The 19,472-nt window shown below is 34.9% G+C and overlaps 1 protein-coding gene across 9 annotated transcripts in view; it reads right to left on the bottom strand.

Moving 5' to 3' along the window:
• ATRNL1 (attractin like 1) overlaps positions 1-19,472 on the bottom strand; it is an 842,049-nt gene that overhangs the window by 784,028 nt on the left and 38,549 nt on the right. For 8 of the 9 annotated variants that reach the window (XM_045362239.3, XM_074002848.1, XM_005566518.5 and 5 more), the window contains exon 6: positions 200-374. The exons of the other annotated variant lie outside the window; for it this stretch is intronic. In XM_045362239.3, coding sequence (XP_045218174.1) covers positions 200-374 — 175 coding nt within the window. The remainder of the gene's footprint in view (positions 1-199; positions 375-19,472) is intronic. 9 annotated transcript variants of the gene reach the window in all.

Here is a 19,472-nt window from a genome sequence, read left to right as displayed (position 1 = left end):
AAGCAAACTTCTATGTACAATGACAAATCTTTAGCTATGGACATATTGAGTTCATATATTCACAAATCAGTCTCATTAGCAAATAGATACTACCACAAAAATAACCACTTTTACGCTTGGACAACAATTTTTTTTAAAAAGACATTTTGGATAAAAATCCAGCTTAAAAAATAGCGAGAATCTGAAAATAAATACTTACTTTAGGACCATTTGAAAAGAACTGTAGTTAAAAGTATATCCACCAATCACCCACATAAATTTCCCATGTAAAACTGCTTTATGTGAAGCCCGACCTACAGAAGGACTGAAGGGTTTAACATTTGGCAGAATCCAGTAAGACTCAGTAGAGGGAACATTCAAAGAACAATCAGGACCTATTAAAAAAAAATCAAACAACACACTAGATTAAACAAAGCCCTCAGATTATAGAAATACAATATATGGATTAAGAGAATTTAAGAATTCAATGTTTATCATATTAACAAATATAACATATATATAATAAATTATCTGAAATATAATGTACAAGAGTAATACAGCAAATGTAATGCTTGGAGGCAAAAAAAGTCATATACTCACAATCGAACTTGGATGTTCAAATAAATTTCACAATTTTAAAGAATTATTTAAATAATATAAAATGTCAGATTTACTTTAGCATGCTACAAGAGTATTAAAATAGAAAACAGTGTACTCAAATATCAGTTCTGTCAGGCAAGTATGTTTACCTCTTTCATCATCAAGCCTCCATCTACAGAAATGGATATGATAATCTACTACCAAGGGTTATAATAAATATTTATTTTTTTTAAATAGTGGAAGTAAAAGCATTTAAAAATTAAAGTTTAAAAATTATTAACTATTAAACAAATATAAAAACGATTAAATTTTTCTTAGCATTATTTTTAAGAACAGCCAAAGTCTGCTTCAGTAGAGAGTCCTCAAAAAGAAAAAAATATTATCCATCATAAAATAAAAATTATGCATGAGATAAAAATTATTAAATCAGTGCAGAATAATTTCAAATCCTATGAAATTGAAAACACAGCCTTTTTCCTATCCATATTCATGATGTTACTTATAAGTCTTGGTTTCCTCATCAGTGTTTCTCAAACATAATAGAAGGAATCCTCCTAAAAGGAATATATTTTCTTTTTTTTTTTTTTTTTTGAGACAGAGTCTGGCTCTGTCGCCCAGGCTGGAGTGCAGTGGCGCGATCTCGGCTCACTGCAAGCTCCGCCTACCGGGTTCACGCCATTCTCCTGCCTCAGCCTCCTGAGTAGCTGGGACTACAGGCACCCGCCACCGCGCCCAGCTAATTTTTTGTATTTTTAGTAGAGACGGGGTTTCACCGTGGTCTCGATCTCCTGACCTTGTGATCCGCCCGCCTCGGCCTCCCAAAGTGCTGGGATTACAGGCGTAAGCCACCGCGCCCGGCTTGCTAAAGGAATATATTTTCATCAAACTTTAGGGCTCACAAATTATTTTAATTGTGATGAAACTAAAAAATTCTCAAATACTAGACATAAACTCCTATGGTTAAATTTCTTTTATAAGCACAAAACCAACATACATTTATAAATTATATATAAGCAAATTTATAAAACTAATATTTACTGAATATGATAAATGATACTGTTTTGCTTAAAGTAAATGGGTCCCAAGTTAAAAATGATACTAATTCTCACAGCGCCCTTTTAATATAATTTTAGCATACCTATGTTATTTTGACAACATAACTCTCCCACCATTTTTCTTCAACCCACTTTTTACAAATCTTTTAAATTCATATACTATGGCATATAATCATTTACTCTTCACTTGTCACAAAAGTATTAGTACACTTCAGTTGTATTGTTTTTAGCCTACAATAATTAAAGTGATACTTAATCCCAACTTTAAATTATCAACACAACTGCTGGCATTACAATACAGTGGCACTACTCAATTATGAGATCAGACAGTGAATCTTCAATTTGCTTATATCAAAAGTTTTAGATTATCATTTAATAACAAAATTTTAAAACTCCCAAGCAGAGTCTGATTTAAGAAATATTGGCCCATAAAGTTTTCATTTCTTCATTTGTTCACTCACCCAGGTATTAGTTGATTCATCTTCAAGATTTTTTTCAATGCTTACATTGTATGGATCTGTATTTTTCAGGTACAAACTAGGAAGTATCTCAGATTATGTCTTTGATAATGATAATATTTTAAATCAGCTATAGAAAACTATTATTTCTGAGTGAGAAAAGACTGTGAACTATTCCTTAGTAATTAGAAATATTAAAGGAACTTCTTTTTTAATTTAACCACTGTAACTTAGAAATCATTTAATGGTTTTATTAAAACACAGCCATGGTCATTCAGTTAAGTATTGTCTATGGCTGCTTTAGCAGAGCTGAGTGGCTGCAACAGAGCCATGTAACTTGCAAAGTAAAAAATATTTACTACCTGGCCTTTTACAGAAAAGTTTGCCAATCTATAATTTAACTGAAAAGACATGAAATCATATAGAAATTATATATAATGCATCTATTGGTATAAATTTTGTATCTATTTTCATAAAAGGAAATATAGATTTTAACATGTAAGTCACACAAAGCAAATAGAGTAAAATGTTAATAGGTGAATCTGGGAAAGGGCATTCAGATAGTCTGTACTATTCTTATTCTTGTATAATAAGTTTTCTAAAACTTTAAAATTATTTCTACATAAAACATTAAAAACAGGCCACCAACCAAAGGCACAGAGTTGAAAGCAGTCAAGTAATATACGGGTATTACTTGGAAAAGAGTTTGATAGAGAACGATGGCATGAAAAAATCTTGAAAATTGGGTATATTTTTAAATCACCAATATATTTATCAAACCTGAATTAAAGCAAAATACTGCAGAGCAAGTTTCCAGTAGGCTGAATAAAGGTATCCAGGTCTTAATCACCTGAAGCTTTGGATTTTACCTTATATGGCAAAAGGAATTTTACAGATGTATTAAATTAAGGATTTTGAAATTTGGGAGAGATTATCATGGATTATCTAAATTGGCTCTAAATATAATTACAGGTGTCCTTATAAGAGAGGGAGATTTGACTGCAGAAGGAAGCAATGTGACTATCAAAGCAAGATGTTGTACTCCTGGATTTGAAGATAGAGGAAGAGGCAAGGAGACAAAGAATGCAGGGAATGCAGTTCCAGGAGCTGGAAAAAAAATCAAAGACACAGATAATCTCCTTTACCTTCCAAAGGAGGTACAACCCTGCTAAGACCTTTATTTTGGCCCAGTGAAACTGATTTCCGATTTGTGACCTCCAGAATGGTAAGGGATTAACAAATGTATTTTGTTTTAAGATACCAAATTTGTGATAATTTGTTACAGCATCTGTAAAATACTAACACTAATAATTAAATTTATTTAACAAAATATTGCTATTTAATACAGAAAATAAGCTTCTAATGATTTCAATTCTGTACTCTAAAATACTTAATTTTCCACACAAAAAAAGAAAATAATCAAAATTCTTCCTATCTTTGTTACTAGTAAATTTTATGTAACTTGTGGAAACTACTAGAAGAAATGGTCTGTAGCCCAATCTACATGTTGTCGTTATTTTACTCTAAATTAATCCGTTTATAAATAGAATGACAAGATTTATAAATATAACTCAAACATTTTTAAAAATTAAATGTCTTAATTTGAAGCTTTCTGTATTCTATAACCAAAATGACTTAAAATGTAAATTAATAAACTGAATATTAATTTAAAACACAAACAACTACACTTAGTGTTAAATATCTAACACTAATATCTACACTAAGGCCATCTAAGCAAGACTCCTCTTCTTTTAATTTTATTTCTGCTACTGAACAATTATACACATTTATGGTCTACATGTGATATTTTGATACACGTTATACAATGTGTAATGACCAAAACAAGGTAATTAGGATATCTATTGCCTCAAACACACTTGTGCTGTAAACATTCCAAATATTCTAGCTATGAAATATATAATAAATTATTAACTATAGTCACCCTACTGTGTTATTGAACACTAGAACGTATTCCCTCTGTCTGACTATATTTTTGTACCCATTAACCAACCTCTTGTCATCCCTCTCTCCCCGAAACCTTTCCCAGCCTCTGGTAACCATCATTCTACTCTATCTCCGTGACATCAACTTTTTTAGCTCCCACATATGAATGAGAACATGCCATGTGTGCAAGACTCTTTTTTTATAAAAATATATCCATGAAAAATCTTCTACCACTTCATACTTTAGTATCTCATGCAACATCTCCCCATAACTCTCTTTGCATTACTTTTCTCAATCAATATGGCAACTTCTCAAGGTAGTATATCTCAGCTGTTTTTTAAAGGGTGTAATAAATTCACCTTATAGTCCCTTTTCATAAAGAATCTTCTCCACAGGTTATGTATAGTTTTAAAAAACCAAAGAGGATAAATGAATTTCTAACACTATAACTTTAAGCGTTAGTGTCGGGCTGCTGAGAGATTTTTGAAGGGAAAAAGCTACTACATAATCAGAGTAGAAATGTACTCTGATATATCGCAAATGTATATGTCCAGCCCCATGATCTCTCATGAATTCAAACTACTACTTGCCATTTCCACTTGGATATCCATAGAGGGTCATCTCAAACTTTACACATGTAAAACTAAAACCTTGATCAGGAAGTTTCCTCCCAAACCAATTCCTTCACCAGTGTTTGCCATTTGAATAAACGGCACTTCCATTCATCCAGCTGCTCAGGGCAAAAACTTTGGTGCCGTTCTTAAGTTGCCTCTTTCTCCAACACCCCATACAAGCAACCCACAAACAGACTGAATATTAAGTAGGTATGCAGGGATTACAGTCTTTCCACATGTTAAAGTATAAATGTTTCAATGATTGTTGGTAAGTAGATGTACCTCAGCAACCCAAGTATCAGCCTTGCTGTCCTAGTTCCCCTGACTCCTCACTTGAGATAATTCAGACCTCCCTACAATAGATAACTAGAGGGGTAATGTTGGCACAACATGGCTCATCAAGATCTTACTCTAGTCCAATGGCCACAATCCATTTTGATTGATGTCTGGTCTGTACCTTACTAATTATAAGCATTTTTAAATTCTAGCACCCCACCATACCCCAACCACTGATCCCTTTCTCTACAACTACCATTTCAGTCCAAGCCACCATCCACTCTCACCTGGACTACTGCAATAGTCTACAAACTGGTCTTCTTATTTCCATTCTTATCCCTTTCCTATAACATTCAACTATCCAGAATACAACCAGAATGATTAAAAACATAATTCTACTCCTATCATTCCCCTACTAATAATCCTTCAGTGACTTCCCATCATATTAAAATACAATGAAAAGTACTTAACATAGTCAATAATTACTACATGATTAGCCTCAGTATACACTTACGGAATCAATCAATCAATGGATGGATGAATGAAAAGCACCTTAAGCTGTAAAGGAGTAACAGCATGAGCTATGCAGTCAAATCTAGCTTTCCTACTTACTAGCTGTGAAACCTTGGACAAAGTTACTTAATTTCTCTAAGCTTCAGTTTAATTGTGGAACTTCCACCTAGAATATACAATTTTTCTAAAGATAAAATGAGATTCTATGTAAAATGCTTAATATGTAATACTATAATAAATGCTTCATAATAGTAACTTTATCGTTATTATTAAGACAACCTTCTCATTTTATATACAAAGAAATTAAGTATAATTAAGTCCCATACATAAATACTAACCTTGATTGTAAACAAATTAAACCTTCCACTTAAAAGACACAGACTGGCTGAACGGATTTTTAAAAAAGAAAAACAAAGAAAAACATGATCCAACTGCAGGAAACTTGTATCACCTGTAACAAGGTATAGAGGCTGAAAATAAAGGGATATAAAAAAAATCCACTGAAACAGAAACTAGAAACTAGCAAGAGGAACTCTACTTAAATAAAACAGGTGTTAAGTCAAAAACGACAGAGAGAGACAAAAAAGGTCATTTTATAATGATAGAGGGATCAATTCAGCAAAAGGATATAACAATTCTAAACAAATACACAGCCATCACTGGAGCACATACACATATAATGTAAATATTATTAAATTTAAAGGGAGAAATTAATAATTTTAAAGGTAGAAATTTAAAGGGAGAAATTGGCCCTGGGCCAATCTTTGGGTCTTGGAGTGACAGTGGCAGTCTAAGAGTGCCTGTCTTGGGCTCCCTGGCACCGTTTCTTGGCACCAGTGTTATCTGATCCAATAAAATAACAGTTGGGGGCTTCAACACTCTACTCTCAGCATTAGACAGATCATCTAGACAGAAAAAGAAATATTGGATTTAAACTGCACATTAGACCAATGGACCTAGCAGACATTTATAGAACATTTCAATCAACAGCTACAAAATACACATTCTTCTTAACAGCCATAAAATGTTCTCCAGGATAGACTATAGGTTAGGACACAAAAGAAAACTCAAAAAAATTTTAAAAGTCAAAATCATGCCTTGTGAAACCACAATGAAATAAAACTAGAAATCAATGAAAAGAAGAACTTTGGAAACTGTATAAATATATGCAAATTTAAAAACATGTTCCTAAATGATCAAAGGATTAAAGAATAAAGAGAAAATAAAAAAAAATTTTGAAACGAATGAAAATCAAAAACTAAAAGCTATGGGATACAGCAAAAGCAATGCTAAAAAGGAAGTTTACAGCAGTAAGTACCCATGTCAAAGAAGCAGAAAGGTTTAAAATGAACTAATGGTGCACCTCAAAGAACTAGAAAAGTAAGAATAAACCAAACCCAAAATTACTAGAAGATAAATAATAAAGATCAAAGCAGAACTAAATGAAATAGAGGCAGAAAAAAAAATATAAAGGATCAACATGAAAAGACAGGTTTTTAAAAACATAAACAAAACCAATAAACCACTTGCTAGATTAAGCAATAACAACAAAAAAAATTAAGAAAACCGAAATCAACAAAATCACAAATGAAAAAGGACACATTACAACTGATACCAGAGAAATACAAAAGATTATCAAAGACTATTATAAATAACTACACACTAACAAACCGGAAAACATAGAGAAAATCCACAAATTCCTAGACACACACATCCTACCAAGATTGAATCAAGAAGAAATATTTAGAAAACTGAAACAGACCAATAACAACTGAAGAGATTCAAAGTAGTAATAAAAAGTCTCCCAACAAAGGGAAGTCCAGGACAGGACGGCTTCACTGCCAAAGTCTACCAAACTTTCAAAGAAGAATTAATGCCAATTCTCTTCAAGTTAGTCCAAAAAAAAACATGGAAAAGGAGACAATTCTCCCTAATTCATTTTACATGGCCAGGATTAACCTAACACCAAACCCAAATAAGAAAGCAACAAAAAAAGGAAAACTACAGGCCAACATCCCTGATGAACACAGATGCAAAGATACTCAAAAAATACCAAATCCAGCAGCATATTAAAAAAATAATAAACCCTGATCAAGTAAGATTTATCCCAGGGATGCAATGATGGCTCAATATATGCAAATCAATAAAAGTGATATATCATATCAGCAAGATGAAGAACAAAAACCGTATTATCATCTCAAGAGATGCAGAAAAAGCATTTGATAAAGTTCAACATCCCTTCACAAAAAAATGTCTCAACAAACTAAGCATGAAAGGGACATACCAAGATATAAAAAAGGCCATATATGACAAACCCACAGTTAATATCATACTGTTACAGGAGTTAAAAAGAAAGTATTTATAGGCAGTTAGTAAAGATAAAAGAGTTCTCAGTGGAATTTCCTTTTAATAAAAAGCCCCAAAATCACTTCCTTTCTAACAAAAAGCAGCCTGAAAAATCAAGCTGCAAGCACAGATAAGCAAGCTGGAATGCTGGAAGCTGTGCCAACAGAAAAAGGATACCTGGAAGCCGGGTATATTCAACATGGAGATTTTCTCTTCCCTTTTGTCGCCATGCGTGCAGACGTCTACACTAGCCAGGTAGATACCCCAACTGCATAATAAAGATTAGGGTGGGATGGCCAGCCTCTTAGTGCACTATGTAAATGGCACACCTGGTCCAACCAATCCTCTGGGCCCTATGTAAATCAGACACCGCCTCCGAAAGCCCCACTATAAAACCAACCATAGCCAGGCACAGTGGCTTACGCCTGTAATCCCAGCACTTTGGGAGGCCAAGGCAGGTGGCTCACCTGAGGTCATGAGGTCGAGACCAGCCTGGCCAACATGGCGAAACCTCGTCTCTACTAAAAATATAAAAATTAGCTGGGTGTGGTGGCACCCACCTGTAGTCCCAGCTACTCAGGAGGCTGAGGCAGGAGAATCACTTGAACCTGGGAGGCGGAGATCGCAGTGAGCCAAGATCACGTTACTGCACTCCAGTCTAGGTGACAAAGTCAGACTGCAAAAAAAAAAAAATACTGCATCCGGCCTCAAAGCGGAAGATCCATTCGGAACCCCACTCTCTCTGCTCAGGAGAAGTAAAACTTTTCTCTTCTTTACTTTGCCTATTAAACTTTCTACTCTTAAACCCACTCATTGTGTGTCCACGTCTTTGATTTCCTTAGCGCAAGACAACAAACCTCGGCTATTTCCCCAGATCGCTTCAATACCAAATGGGGAAAAACTGAAAGCTTTTTCTCTAAGAACTGGAGGAAGACAAGGACGTCCACTTTCCCCCCTAATCAATATCCTACTTCAAGTCCTAGCCAGATAAATTAGGCGAGAGAAAGAAAGAAAAGGCATCCAAACTGGAAAAGACGAAGTCAATTGCCACTCCTTGCTGATGATATAATTTTATATCTAGAAAACCTATAGACTTCACCAAAAAACTCTTAGATCTAATAAATGAATTCAGTAAAGTTGCAGGTTACAAAACCAACATACAAAAATCTGTAGCATTTCTATACACAAATAATGAACTAGCTGAGAAAGAAATCAAGAAGGCAATACAATAGCTACAAAAAAATAAAATACCATGAAATATATTTAACTAAGCATGTGGACAATCTCTACAGGAAAACTACAAAACACAGAAGAAAGAAATTGAAGAGGACACAAACAAATGGAAAGACATCCCATGTACATGGATTGGGAGAATTAATATTGTTAAAATGACCATACTACCCAAAGCAATCTACAGAGTCAATGCAAACTACCATAGTCATTTTTCACATAATTAGAAAAAACAATTCTAAAATTCACATGGAATCAAAAAGGAGGACAATAGCCAAAGAAATCCTGAGCAAGAAGAATAAGGCTGAAGGTATCATACCACCAGACTTCAAAATATATTATAAGGCTATAGTAACCAAAACAGCATGGTACTGGTACAAAAACAGACACATAGATCAATGAAACATAATAGTGAAAGAATAAATCTATATATTTATACTCACTGATTTCAAAGACACCAAGAACATACATTAGAGAAAGCACAGTCTCTTCAATAAATTTTGCTGGGAATACTGGATACTCACATGCAGAAGAATGAGACTACACCCCTTATCTCTCACCATATACAAAAATAAACTCAAAATGGATTAAAGACTTAGAACTATCAAACTACTAGAAGAACACATAGGCAAAACGCTTCGAGACATTGATCTAGGCAAAGATATTTTGGCTAAGACCTCAAAAGCACAGTCAACAAAAACAAAAATAGACAAATGAGACTACATTCAACCAAAAAGCTTCTGCACAGCAAAGGAAACAATCCACAAAGTGAACAGACAACCTGCAAGATGGGAGAAAATATTTGAAAACTATGTTACTGACAGGGACCTAAAATCCAGAATATACAAGGAACTCAAACAACTGAACAGTAAACAAATAATCCTATTTAAAAGTGGGCAAAGGTCATGAAGTCATTTCTCAAAAAAAGACTTACAAATGGCCAACAGGTACATGAAAAATAGTTTAACATCACCAATCATCAGGGAATTTGCCAATCAAAACCACAATGAGATATTATCTTAGTTAAAATGGTTATTATTAAAAAGACTAAAAATAACAGATGCTGGCAAGGATTCAGAGAAAAGGGAATTCTTAATACAGTGTTGGTAGGGATTTAAATTAGTACAGCCACTATGGTAAACCGTATGGAAACGTCTCAAAAAACTTAAAATAGAACTATCATATGATCCAGCAATCCCACTACTGGGTATTTATCCAAAGGAGACGAAATCACTACAACAGAGAGATACCTGCACTTGCATATTTGTTGCAGCACTATTCACAATAGCAAAGATATGGAATCAACCTAAGTGTCCCTCAACAGACAAAAGGATAATGAAAATATAGTGTATATACATAATGGAATGCTACTCAGACACACAAAAAAAGAGAATGAAATCCTGTCATTTGTAGTAACATGGATAGAACGGGAGGTCATTAAGTGAAATAAGCCAGCCACAAAAAGACAAGTATCATAAGTTCTCACTCACATGTGGGAGCTGAAAGAGTTGATCTCATAGAGGTATAGAACAGAATGATGGATACCAGAGGCTGGACAGGGTGTGTGTGTGTGGGTAGGTGGGGAGGACAGACATTGGCTAATGGATATAAACATATAGTTAGAAGATACAAATTATAATATTCAATGGCAGTGTAAGGTAACTATAGTTGGCAACAATGTATTGTGTATTTCTAAGTAGTTAGAAAAGAGCATTTGAAATACTCCCAACACAGAAATGATAAATACTCAAAGTGAAGAATACTCCAAATACCCTGACGTCATCATTACATATTCTATGCGGATAACAAATACTCACATATACCCCATAAATATGTAAAGTATTATGTATCGATAAAAAATAAGTAAAAGGCAAAGTAAGCAAAAACTAATCTTACTCCAGGATTTTAGACTTTTTGACGCAGTTTTGGCTCATACCCTTAATTTATATTTAATCTATACTATCATGAAAAAGCATTTATTTTACTGTTAAAGTGGTACATGTTGAAAGAGCCAACTATATTTTCTTTTTGCAGTTTTCAACTGAACACATTAAATAAATTGCTAACTTTGAACTATATCAAATGCAGGTTGTTGATATGATTTTGGGTATTTTAAATAAGTCTAATAACCAGAAAAAAAAAAAAAAAAACCGTACTCTAACAGTATCTCTAAGGTGGTACTTCAGTTAGTTTTCTTACATGCGAGTCACAGAAATTAATTAGGCTAGCTTAAGGGAAAATGGGACTGTATTGAAAAAATATGTAGAAATTCAGAGAGTTTTTCAAAGAGGAAAATCACGCTTAGAATAGACAGGTACCTGGATTTTTTCATCCCAGCAAGACTATGCTACGTTAGCAAAAGGCAATTTCCCAAAAGAAACTGGATTATTAATAAGAAGGGGAAGATATGCTGGAAAGAAAGACTTTAAGAGCAAGACGGGCCAGGCGCGGTGGCTCAAGCCTGTAATCCCATCTCAAAAAAAAAAAAAAAAAAAGAGCAAGACGGGTAAATGTAGCTTATTGTAATCATTCAAGAAATAGTCTTATGATTTAGTGTGTACTAAAACTGAAGTTCTCCAATAAAAATCAAAACCAGATTTCAATGCAAGAGTTCTCTCTTCTAACATCATTTAAAAATTTTGATTTTGTTACAGTATCCAAAGTATTCTACACATGTTCTAGACCCATAAAATCAATCTCCAAAGGCCAGGTATTAACTTTTGTCTATTTTAAATATCCACAACTATTCTGACAATCTGTTAATTTTATAAGACAATGAATTGTATGAGTGGTAATCATTATACTAGATCTGTTCCAAGAATACTTGGTTCTTAGAGTTTAGGTCAATGATGCTATTGTAGCACAGAAACAAATTGCCCTCTTGTTTAAAGATCAGTGGTTTCCAATTTACTCTTTTTGGGCTGTGGAAGAATTAAAACAAAGTTTTACAAGGAATCTCAATATTTAAAATATTGCAAAGTGATGAGGCAGGAAAGTGTCACTTATCTTCCATCCTATCCCCACCCATCTCCTTATATAACCCTTGCAGCACACATTTTGAAAACTCCTGGTATTATCAAAATATGTCTGCTTAGAAAAGACTAACTTCAAAAATTTTGAAGACCAATTTTTTTGAATAATCATAACTGTCAAAATTATATTTCAAAAACATCTAAAATAATAAATTATAAAATAATGAAAGCATGTATGCCAAAATTTCTTCTAGGTACAAAAGTTAAACTGCCCATTTTATTAGACTGGTGAATGTATAATGCTCACAGAATATCTAAACGGTTGCCTAATGTATAAATATTATTTACAAATTCAAATCTTTATTAATAAAATGTACTGAACCCCACTGCAGAGAGAAGATTTTACTAAATTGAACTATTACAAAATGTCTACTTACTAAAAAGGAAACTGCTACTGTAATATCAGCCAGTCAAGCATATACAGCAAGACACTATTTCAATTCACTTTGATCCAGTTAGCATCCCAAGACTCAGACAAGGGCAAATAATCTCTTTGTATAAATAATGAAATTTATAACCAGATAGTTAATTGACTTTCCCAAGATAACTTTAATTGTGAATAGAGAAGAGTTCCTCCATAAATTGAAATAACATTAAGAAACATTCATTCTAAGAATTTTCATGACCCGGGCACGGTGGCTCACATCTGTTATCCCAACACTTTGGGCGGCTGAGGCGGGCGGACCACGAGGTCAGGAGATTGAGACCAGCCTGGCCAATGTAGTGAAACCTCGTGTCTACTGAAAATACAAAAAATTAGCTGGGCATGGTGGCGGGCGCCTGTAATCCCAGCTACTTGGGAGGCTGAGGCAGGAGAATCGCTTGAACCTGGGAGGTGGAAGTTGCAGTGAGCAGAGACAGCGCCACTGCACTCCAGCCCAGGCAGCATTGCAAGACTCTGTCTCAAAGAAAAAAAAAAAAAAAGATTTCTCATGTTATGGACTGAATGCTTGTGTCCCTTCAAAATTTACATGTTGAAACCCTGACTCCCAATGTGATAGTATTAGTAGGTGGGGCTGTGGACAGGTAATTAGATTTAGATAAGGGTAGGATTATCAGGATAGGATCCTCATGGTGAGATCATTGCCTTAAGAAGAGAGACCAGAGAGCCTGCTCACTCCAGCTCTCACATGTTCGCACTCTCGCGTGCGCTCTCTCTCTCCCTGGCTCTCTCTTGCTCTTGCTCTCTCCTCCTCCCCTTCTCTCTGCCATATAAGGATAGAACAAAAAGGCAGTCATCTTGTTCTATCTTTACGTGGCAGAGAGAGAGGGCCAGGAAGATGGCCCTCACCATGATGGCACCCTGGTATTGGACTTCCGGTCTCCAGAACTGTGAGAAATAAATGCCAATTGTTTAAGTGACCTAATCTGTGGTATTTTGTTATAACAGCCTGAGCTAAGACATTATGCTTTGAAGAAAATTGATAAACCATGTTAAGAATATGGACAGGGCAATACACAGCATTTAAAAAGCAACTGCAAGAAAGATTTAAGACCTTGGTTCTGATCAGCTGAAAACGACAAACGTAGAATTAGCTATATTGAGAGGAGGATTTGCTCATTTTACATTGTCCTACACAGTCAGAGGCAACAAAATCTTATAAAGTCAGAGGCAACAAAATAAGTGGCTATAAATAGTTAAACCTAAGGCAAACTTATCTAAGAAAGGAATTTATATGCCTAGTACAGAATACTCTGAATTTTGTTGTGACCCATAGTTCAGTCATTGGTTCTATTCTCTCTCTCTATGCCAACTTCCCTGGTAATCTCATCCAATTTCCTCAATGGTTTCCAACTTAATATTTAAGCCAACTAACCTCCAAATTTATATCTACAGTACAGATCTCTCTCCATCAATTTCCAGATCCATATATCCAACTGCCTCCTCACTGTCTCCTTTCTGATATCTCAAAGACATCTCTAACTTGGCATACCATAACCAAATATTCTTCCTAAAATCTTCCTCATATTAGTTGATGACAACTCTGTCTTTCCATCTGCTCAAACCAAAAAACCTTAGTCATCTTTGACTCCTCTTTCCCTCACCCCCCACATCTAGACCATCAGCAAATCCTATTAATCCTGCATTTAAAATCACATTCAGTATTCAAGCAATTGTCACCACCTCCACAGCTATCAACTTGTCCAAGCTACCATCATCATCATCTCTCACCTAGATTATAGCAGTAGCCTCTGAACTGGTACACTGCTACTACAGTCTATTCTCTGGTAGAAACTAATAGGAGCTTTATAAAACTAAGCCATATAATATTAATCTTCTGCTCAAAATCCTTCAATGGCTCCCTCATTTCACTTAGGGTAAGAGTCAAAATCCTTACAATGGTCTACAAAGCTAAGAATATTTAGCTGATATAGCTCCATCCTTCACTGATCTCCATCCCCTCCAGCAACCCCTTAATTCCACATCCCCAACCATCTCCCTTGTTGTGTAACTTCTCTGAGTTCATATCTGACTAATCTCCCCATCAGTAATTCAATTCTAGCCACAATGGCCTTTATACTGGTCCTCATGCACACCTGGCTTGCTCCTACCTTAGGGTCTTTGAACTGACAGTTCTCTCTGCCTAGAATGTTCTTCCCCTTGATATCTATATGGTTGAACTGTCTCACTTGCTTGAAGTCTTTTCTCACATGTCATCTTTTCAATAAAACCTAAGCATATCATCACATTTTAAATGTAACCCCCAGATCTTTCTATTCCTCTTTCTCTGTTCAACTTTAATTTTCCATTGTACTTATCACCATCTAACATACTATATAATTTATATTTATTATTTAGGGTCTGTCTCTTCTAGCTTGAATGTAAGTTCCACAAGGATCTTTGTCTTCTTTGTTCCGTGATGTATCCCAAGGACCTAGAGCAGTGCCTAGCACTTAATAGAGCTCAAAAAAAATTTTTTTACATTAATAAATGAAATAAATAAATAAATGAATTCATGAAAGAGGGCTGTCATATACACATTTTAATGCTACTTTTATTTTTAAACAGTCAACTTTCTTAGTAGGTTAAGAGTAAAAATTTAATTAGCTCTCACAAAAAAAGTCAGATCTGCTGTTTTTGTTAAGTGGGAAGAATTTATTGGAATTAAATGCATTACCTGTCACTTCTCCCTCCTCAAAGTTAAAAGAGAAGAAATAGATTGACCGTGTTCATTATTATTATATTTCTAAAGGAAAATGTAAGCTACTTTGTGAATTTCAAGGCAACCTATAATCTCATGTGTACTTACATACTATCCTAAAATAACTAAATATGTCCTTATATGTTATATGACTAACCAAGATAAAATACCTCAGATAAAATATTCATAAATTTGAGTTGAAAGATTTTACATTTTTCTAAGTCAAACAAAACTACCAAGTTTTTACAGTTTGAATGCCAGAGTTTAAGTGCGTTTTCTGGTAGTCAATACTGCCACCCAATGGCAAATGTTAAAATCTAAAGCCAAAAGATTGAAACAAAATAAGACCAAGATTCCAAGAACTAATGCTTGATAAAGTAACATTTTAAATGTTCAAATTCAATAGCTTCCCTCAATGTTCAGAAGTAATTATACAGGAAGCAAATAACATAATTTATTAGAGAAATAATCTTATAAAATATCTCTAATTGAATGTCTACATATCACTATACTGGTAAACTAATACATTTCTAATTCATTCATTCAACAACAAACAAATTCCAGTGGCTAGTACATGCCATGCACTATATTAGGTTCTGGAAACGCGAGGATGATCAAAACATAATCATTCTTAACTTCTTGGAGTTTATATTCCACTGGGAAAGATAATCAAAGAATCACACAAGCATATAATTATAAACTGTGATAAATGCTATACATTTAAAAGATAGGGTCCTATGACAGCATATTACAGGGGGATCTGACCTGGACTTAGAATATAAATGGGGTAAGGGTTTTCTAGGAAGAACTTTGGAATTAAGAAAGGTCTTCAGATAGTGAGGGACAAAGAGCATCTGAGAAACTGGAGTAAGTTACAATAAAGTGTGACTTTAAATAAAGAGCAGAGGCACTATGCAACAAAACTATTAAATTACATGATTTACATTTCCAGATCCTATATTTCAATCAATAATTTAAGAGTTTAAAACAGTCAACTTCAATCCTTATATGAGAACCGTACCTGAATTGAATTAAAAAGGAATACTAAAAACATAAAAATGTCCTGAAGACATTTAAAAGAATCGAGCAATAGGATTGAGCAGGACATTCTGGAATAGAAAAGGAACAGGAACAATTTGATAACAGTTAAGCAACTGTCTTATATATAAATGAGGGTGACCTATTTTTCACTGTTCTCTGTAGAACAGGGGGAAAAAATCTGTTGTAATACATTAAGAAAAAATTGTCTGCTGAAAAAATTAAGCTGGTTTGTTGCTTAACCTGTCTACCCCTACATCTAGTCCACACTGCAAAGTTCCTCTGAGTAGACATGAGAGAACAAATTGGCCCATTCCTTGTTAATTATGGTAACAATCTAGAGTTAAAAATATATCATTTGAATTTTTTGTTTGGGAATCTCAATCATTTGAATCCCCTTTCCTATGTTTGGGAGAATCCTTTATTGTGTGAATTTTGTTCAGAAAGAGAACCTCTTTCACTACAGATAACAGAAAAGTTAAATTCCCTATTTCACATCTCTAGGCACCCATGGTATGGACAAGACCTAAGTTTAGCCAAGCAGATACTATTAAGCAGGACTCAGTCTTAATAAGTGATGCAAAGATGTAAAGACAATTTACAATTCTTTCTCTCCATTCCTGTAGCATGCAGTATCTACTTTAAGGGTGCCACTGGTAGTAACCCAGGATCCTGTGGCAATGACAGGAATGTCCTACTCAAACTTTCCTTTGGCTTCATCTTTACTACAGTAAAGCCTTTCTTTGTATCTGGCCTATTTCCAACAATAGTTTATCCAGTCTTCTCATTTCTCCTGTGAGCTACTCAATATCCTTTTGTATTATTTAGAGAACAGGTTGAGAGAAGCAAAACTAAGTTGTTGAAATAAGGTGAAAGCTTATTTCTCTCTAATGAACATTCTAGAGGTGAATGGGCCAGTGCTACTTATTATAGTTTATGTCATTTATCAGCCACAGGAAAATATCTGAATGATCTAATATTTGCATACAGATTTTATCCAATCTAAACTTAGTAACTGATATGGTTTGGTTGTGTCCTCACCCAAATCTCATCTTGAATTCCCACGTGTTATGGAAGGGACCCGGCAGGAGGTAACTGAAACATGGGGGCAGGTCTTTCCTATGCTGTTCTCGTGATAGCAAGTAAGTCTCACAAGATCTGATGGTTTTAAAACAGGGAGTTTCTCTCCACAATCTCTTTTATCTTGTCTACCGCCATGTGAGACATGCCTTCCACCTTCTGCCATGATTGTGAGGCCTCCGCAACCATGTGAAACTGTAAATCCATTAAATCTCTTTGTTTTGTAAATTGCCTGGTCTCTAGTATGTCTTTATCAGCAGTGTGAAAACAGACTAATACAGTAATTGGTACTAGTAGAGTGGCGCGCTGCTGAAAAGATACCCGAAAATGTAGAAGTGACTTTGGAACTGGGTAAACAGGCAGCGGTTGGAACAGTTTGAAGGGCTCAGAAGAAGACAGAAAAATGTGGGAAAGTGTGGACCCCCTAGAGACTTGTTGAATGACTTTGACAAAAATGCTGATAATGATATGGACAATGAAATCCAGGCTGAGGTGGTCTCAGATGGAGATGAGGAAGACCTTGTTGCCCAGGCTGGAGTGCAATGGCACAATCTTGGTTCATCACAACCTCCACCTCCCGGGTTCAAGTGATTCTCCTGCCTCAGCCTCCTCAAATTTTTTTAAAGTTATATAAAACAGAGAAACATACAACTACTCGGAAGGCAGTTGGTGGGAGGAACATCATACCTTGGAATCTACTTTGAAAATTACTGTTCTATTGTATTCTTTACACATGAACATGAATTCAATTTGTTATATGTTGCTTTTGATGTCTTACAAAAATTGATCATCTATCCCAATGTTTGGAAGCCATTTTAAGAGATCAGTGCTTTTCAAAGTTGCCTTTTTCCCTCAGGTGACTTATTAAAATTTAAACAAATTTTACAGAAGCAACCAAGATGTCCTTCAGTAGGTGAATGGATAAACTGGTACATCCATACTGTGGAATATTATTCAGTGCTGAAAAGGAATTAGCTATCAATCCATAAAAAGACATGGAGGAAAGTTAAATGTATCCTGTCAAGTCAAAAAGACCAATCATAAAAAGCTACATACTATATGATTACAACTATATGATATTTGGGAAAAGGCAATAGTATGGAGACAGTAAAAGATCAGTGGTTGGCAGGGGTAGGGGGAGGAAAGAATGAATAGGCAGAGCATAGGGGATTTTTAGGTTAAAAAAACTATTCTGTTGATGATACTATAATGGTGGATACATGTAATGATACATTTGTTCAAACCCACAGAACGTCCAACACTGACAGTGAACCCTAATGTAAACTATGACTTTGGTTAATAATGATTTGTCAATGTGAGCTCATGAACTGTAACAAATATACACTCTGGTGGGAGATAGTGATAATGAGAGAAGCTGTGTATGCTTTGGGGCAGGAGGTAAATGGGAATTCTCTGTACCTTCTGCTCAATCTTCCTGTGAACGTAAAACTACTCTTAAAAATGAAGTCTATTTTTTCTATTTTACTGTCATAGAAGCAGACGAGTCTACACAGGTCCCTGTACTTTTAGTCATATATTTAATATGTATATATCATTATCTTTGACAACTATACATTATGACAAAATTAAATATTATACAACAAACTTGTGTGCCCTCAAGTAGTCCCAGCTACTCTAAAGGCCAAGGTGGGAGGATCACTGGAGCCCAAGAGTTTGAGACCAGCCTGAGCAACACAGAAAGACCTCATATCTACAAAAAAAAAAAAATTTTAATTAGCTGGGAATGGTGGTGTGCAACTTGTGGTGCCAGCTACTCAGGAGGCTGAGTTGGGAGGATCATTTCAGCATGGAAGGTCAAGGCTGCAAAGAGCTGTGATCATGCCACTGCACTCTAGCCTGAGCCACAGAGTGAGATCCTATCTCAAAGAAAAAGAAAAACCAAAGAAAAAAATGACACACAGAGACCAGGTAGGTTAAGCAAAAGAGAAATGTTAGGAAGGAACTCAAGACTTAGTATAAAGCTAGGTTTTTTCTCTGTGTTATCTTAATAAAACCCAAGTTTCTAGAGGGTAACTCATTTTTTAAAAATATACATTAGCATAGAGGCAAACAGAATAAGTCAAGCAACAACAAGGGATAAAATATAATGGAGATAACAACAATCTGTTACTCTAACCTAAAGAATCCAGTTCCAAATAACACC

The sequence above is a fragment of the Macaca fascicularis genome, chromosome 9 (genome assembly GCF_037993035.2).
Source record: "Macaca fascicularis isolate 582-1 chromosome 9, T2T-MFA8v1.1".
Taxonomy (NCBI): Eukaryota; Metazoa; Chordata; class Mammalia; order Primates; family Cercopithecidae; genus Macaca; species Macaca fascicularis.
The sequence above is the reverse complement of the archived record's forward strand: the minus strand, read 5'-3'. Positions and strand labels throughout refer to the sequence as shown.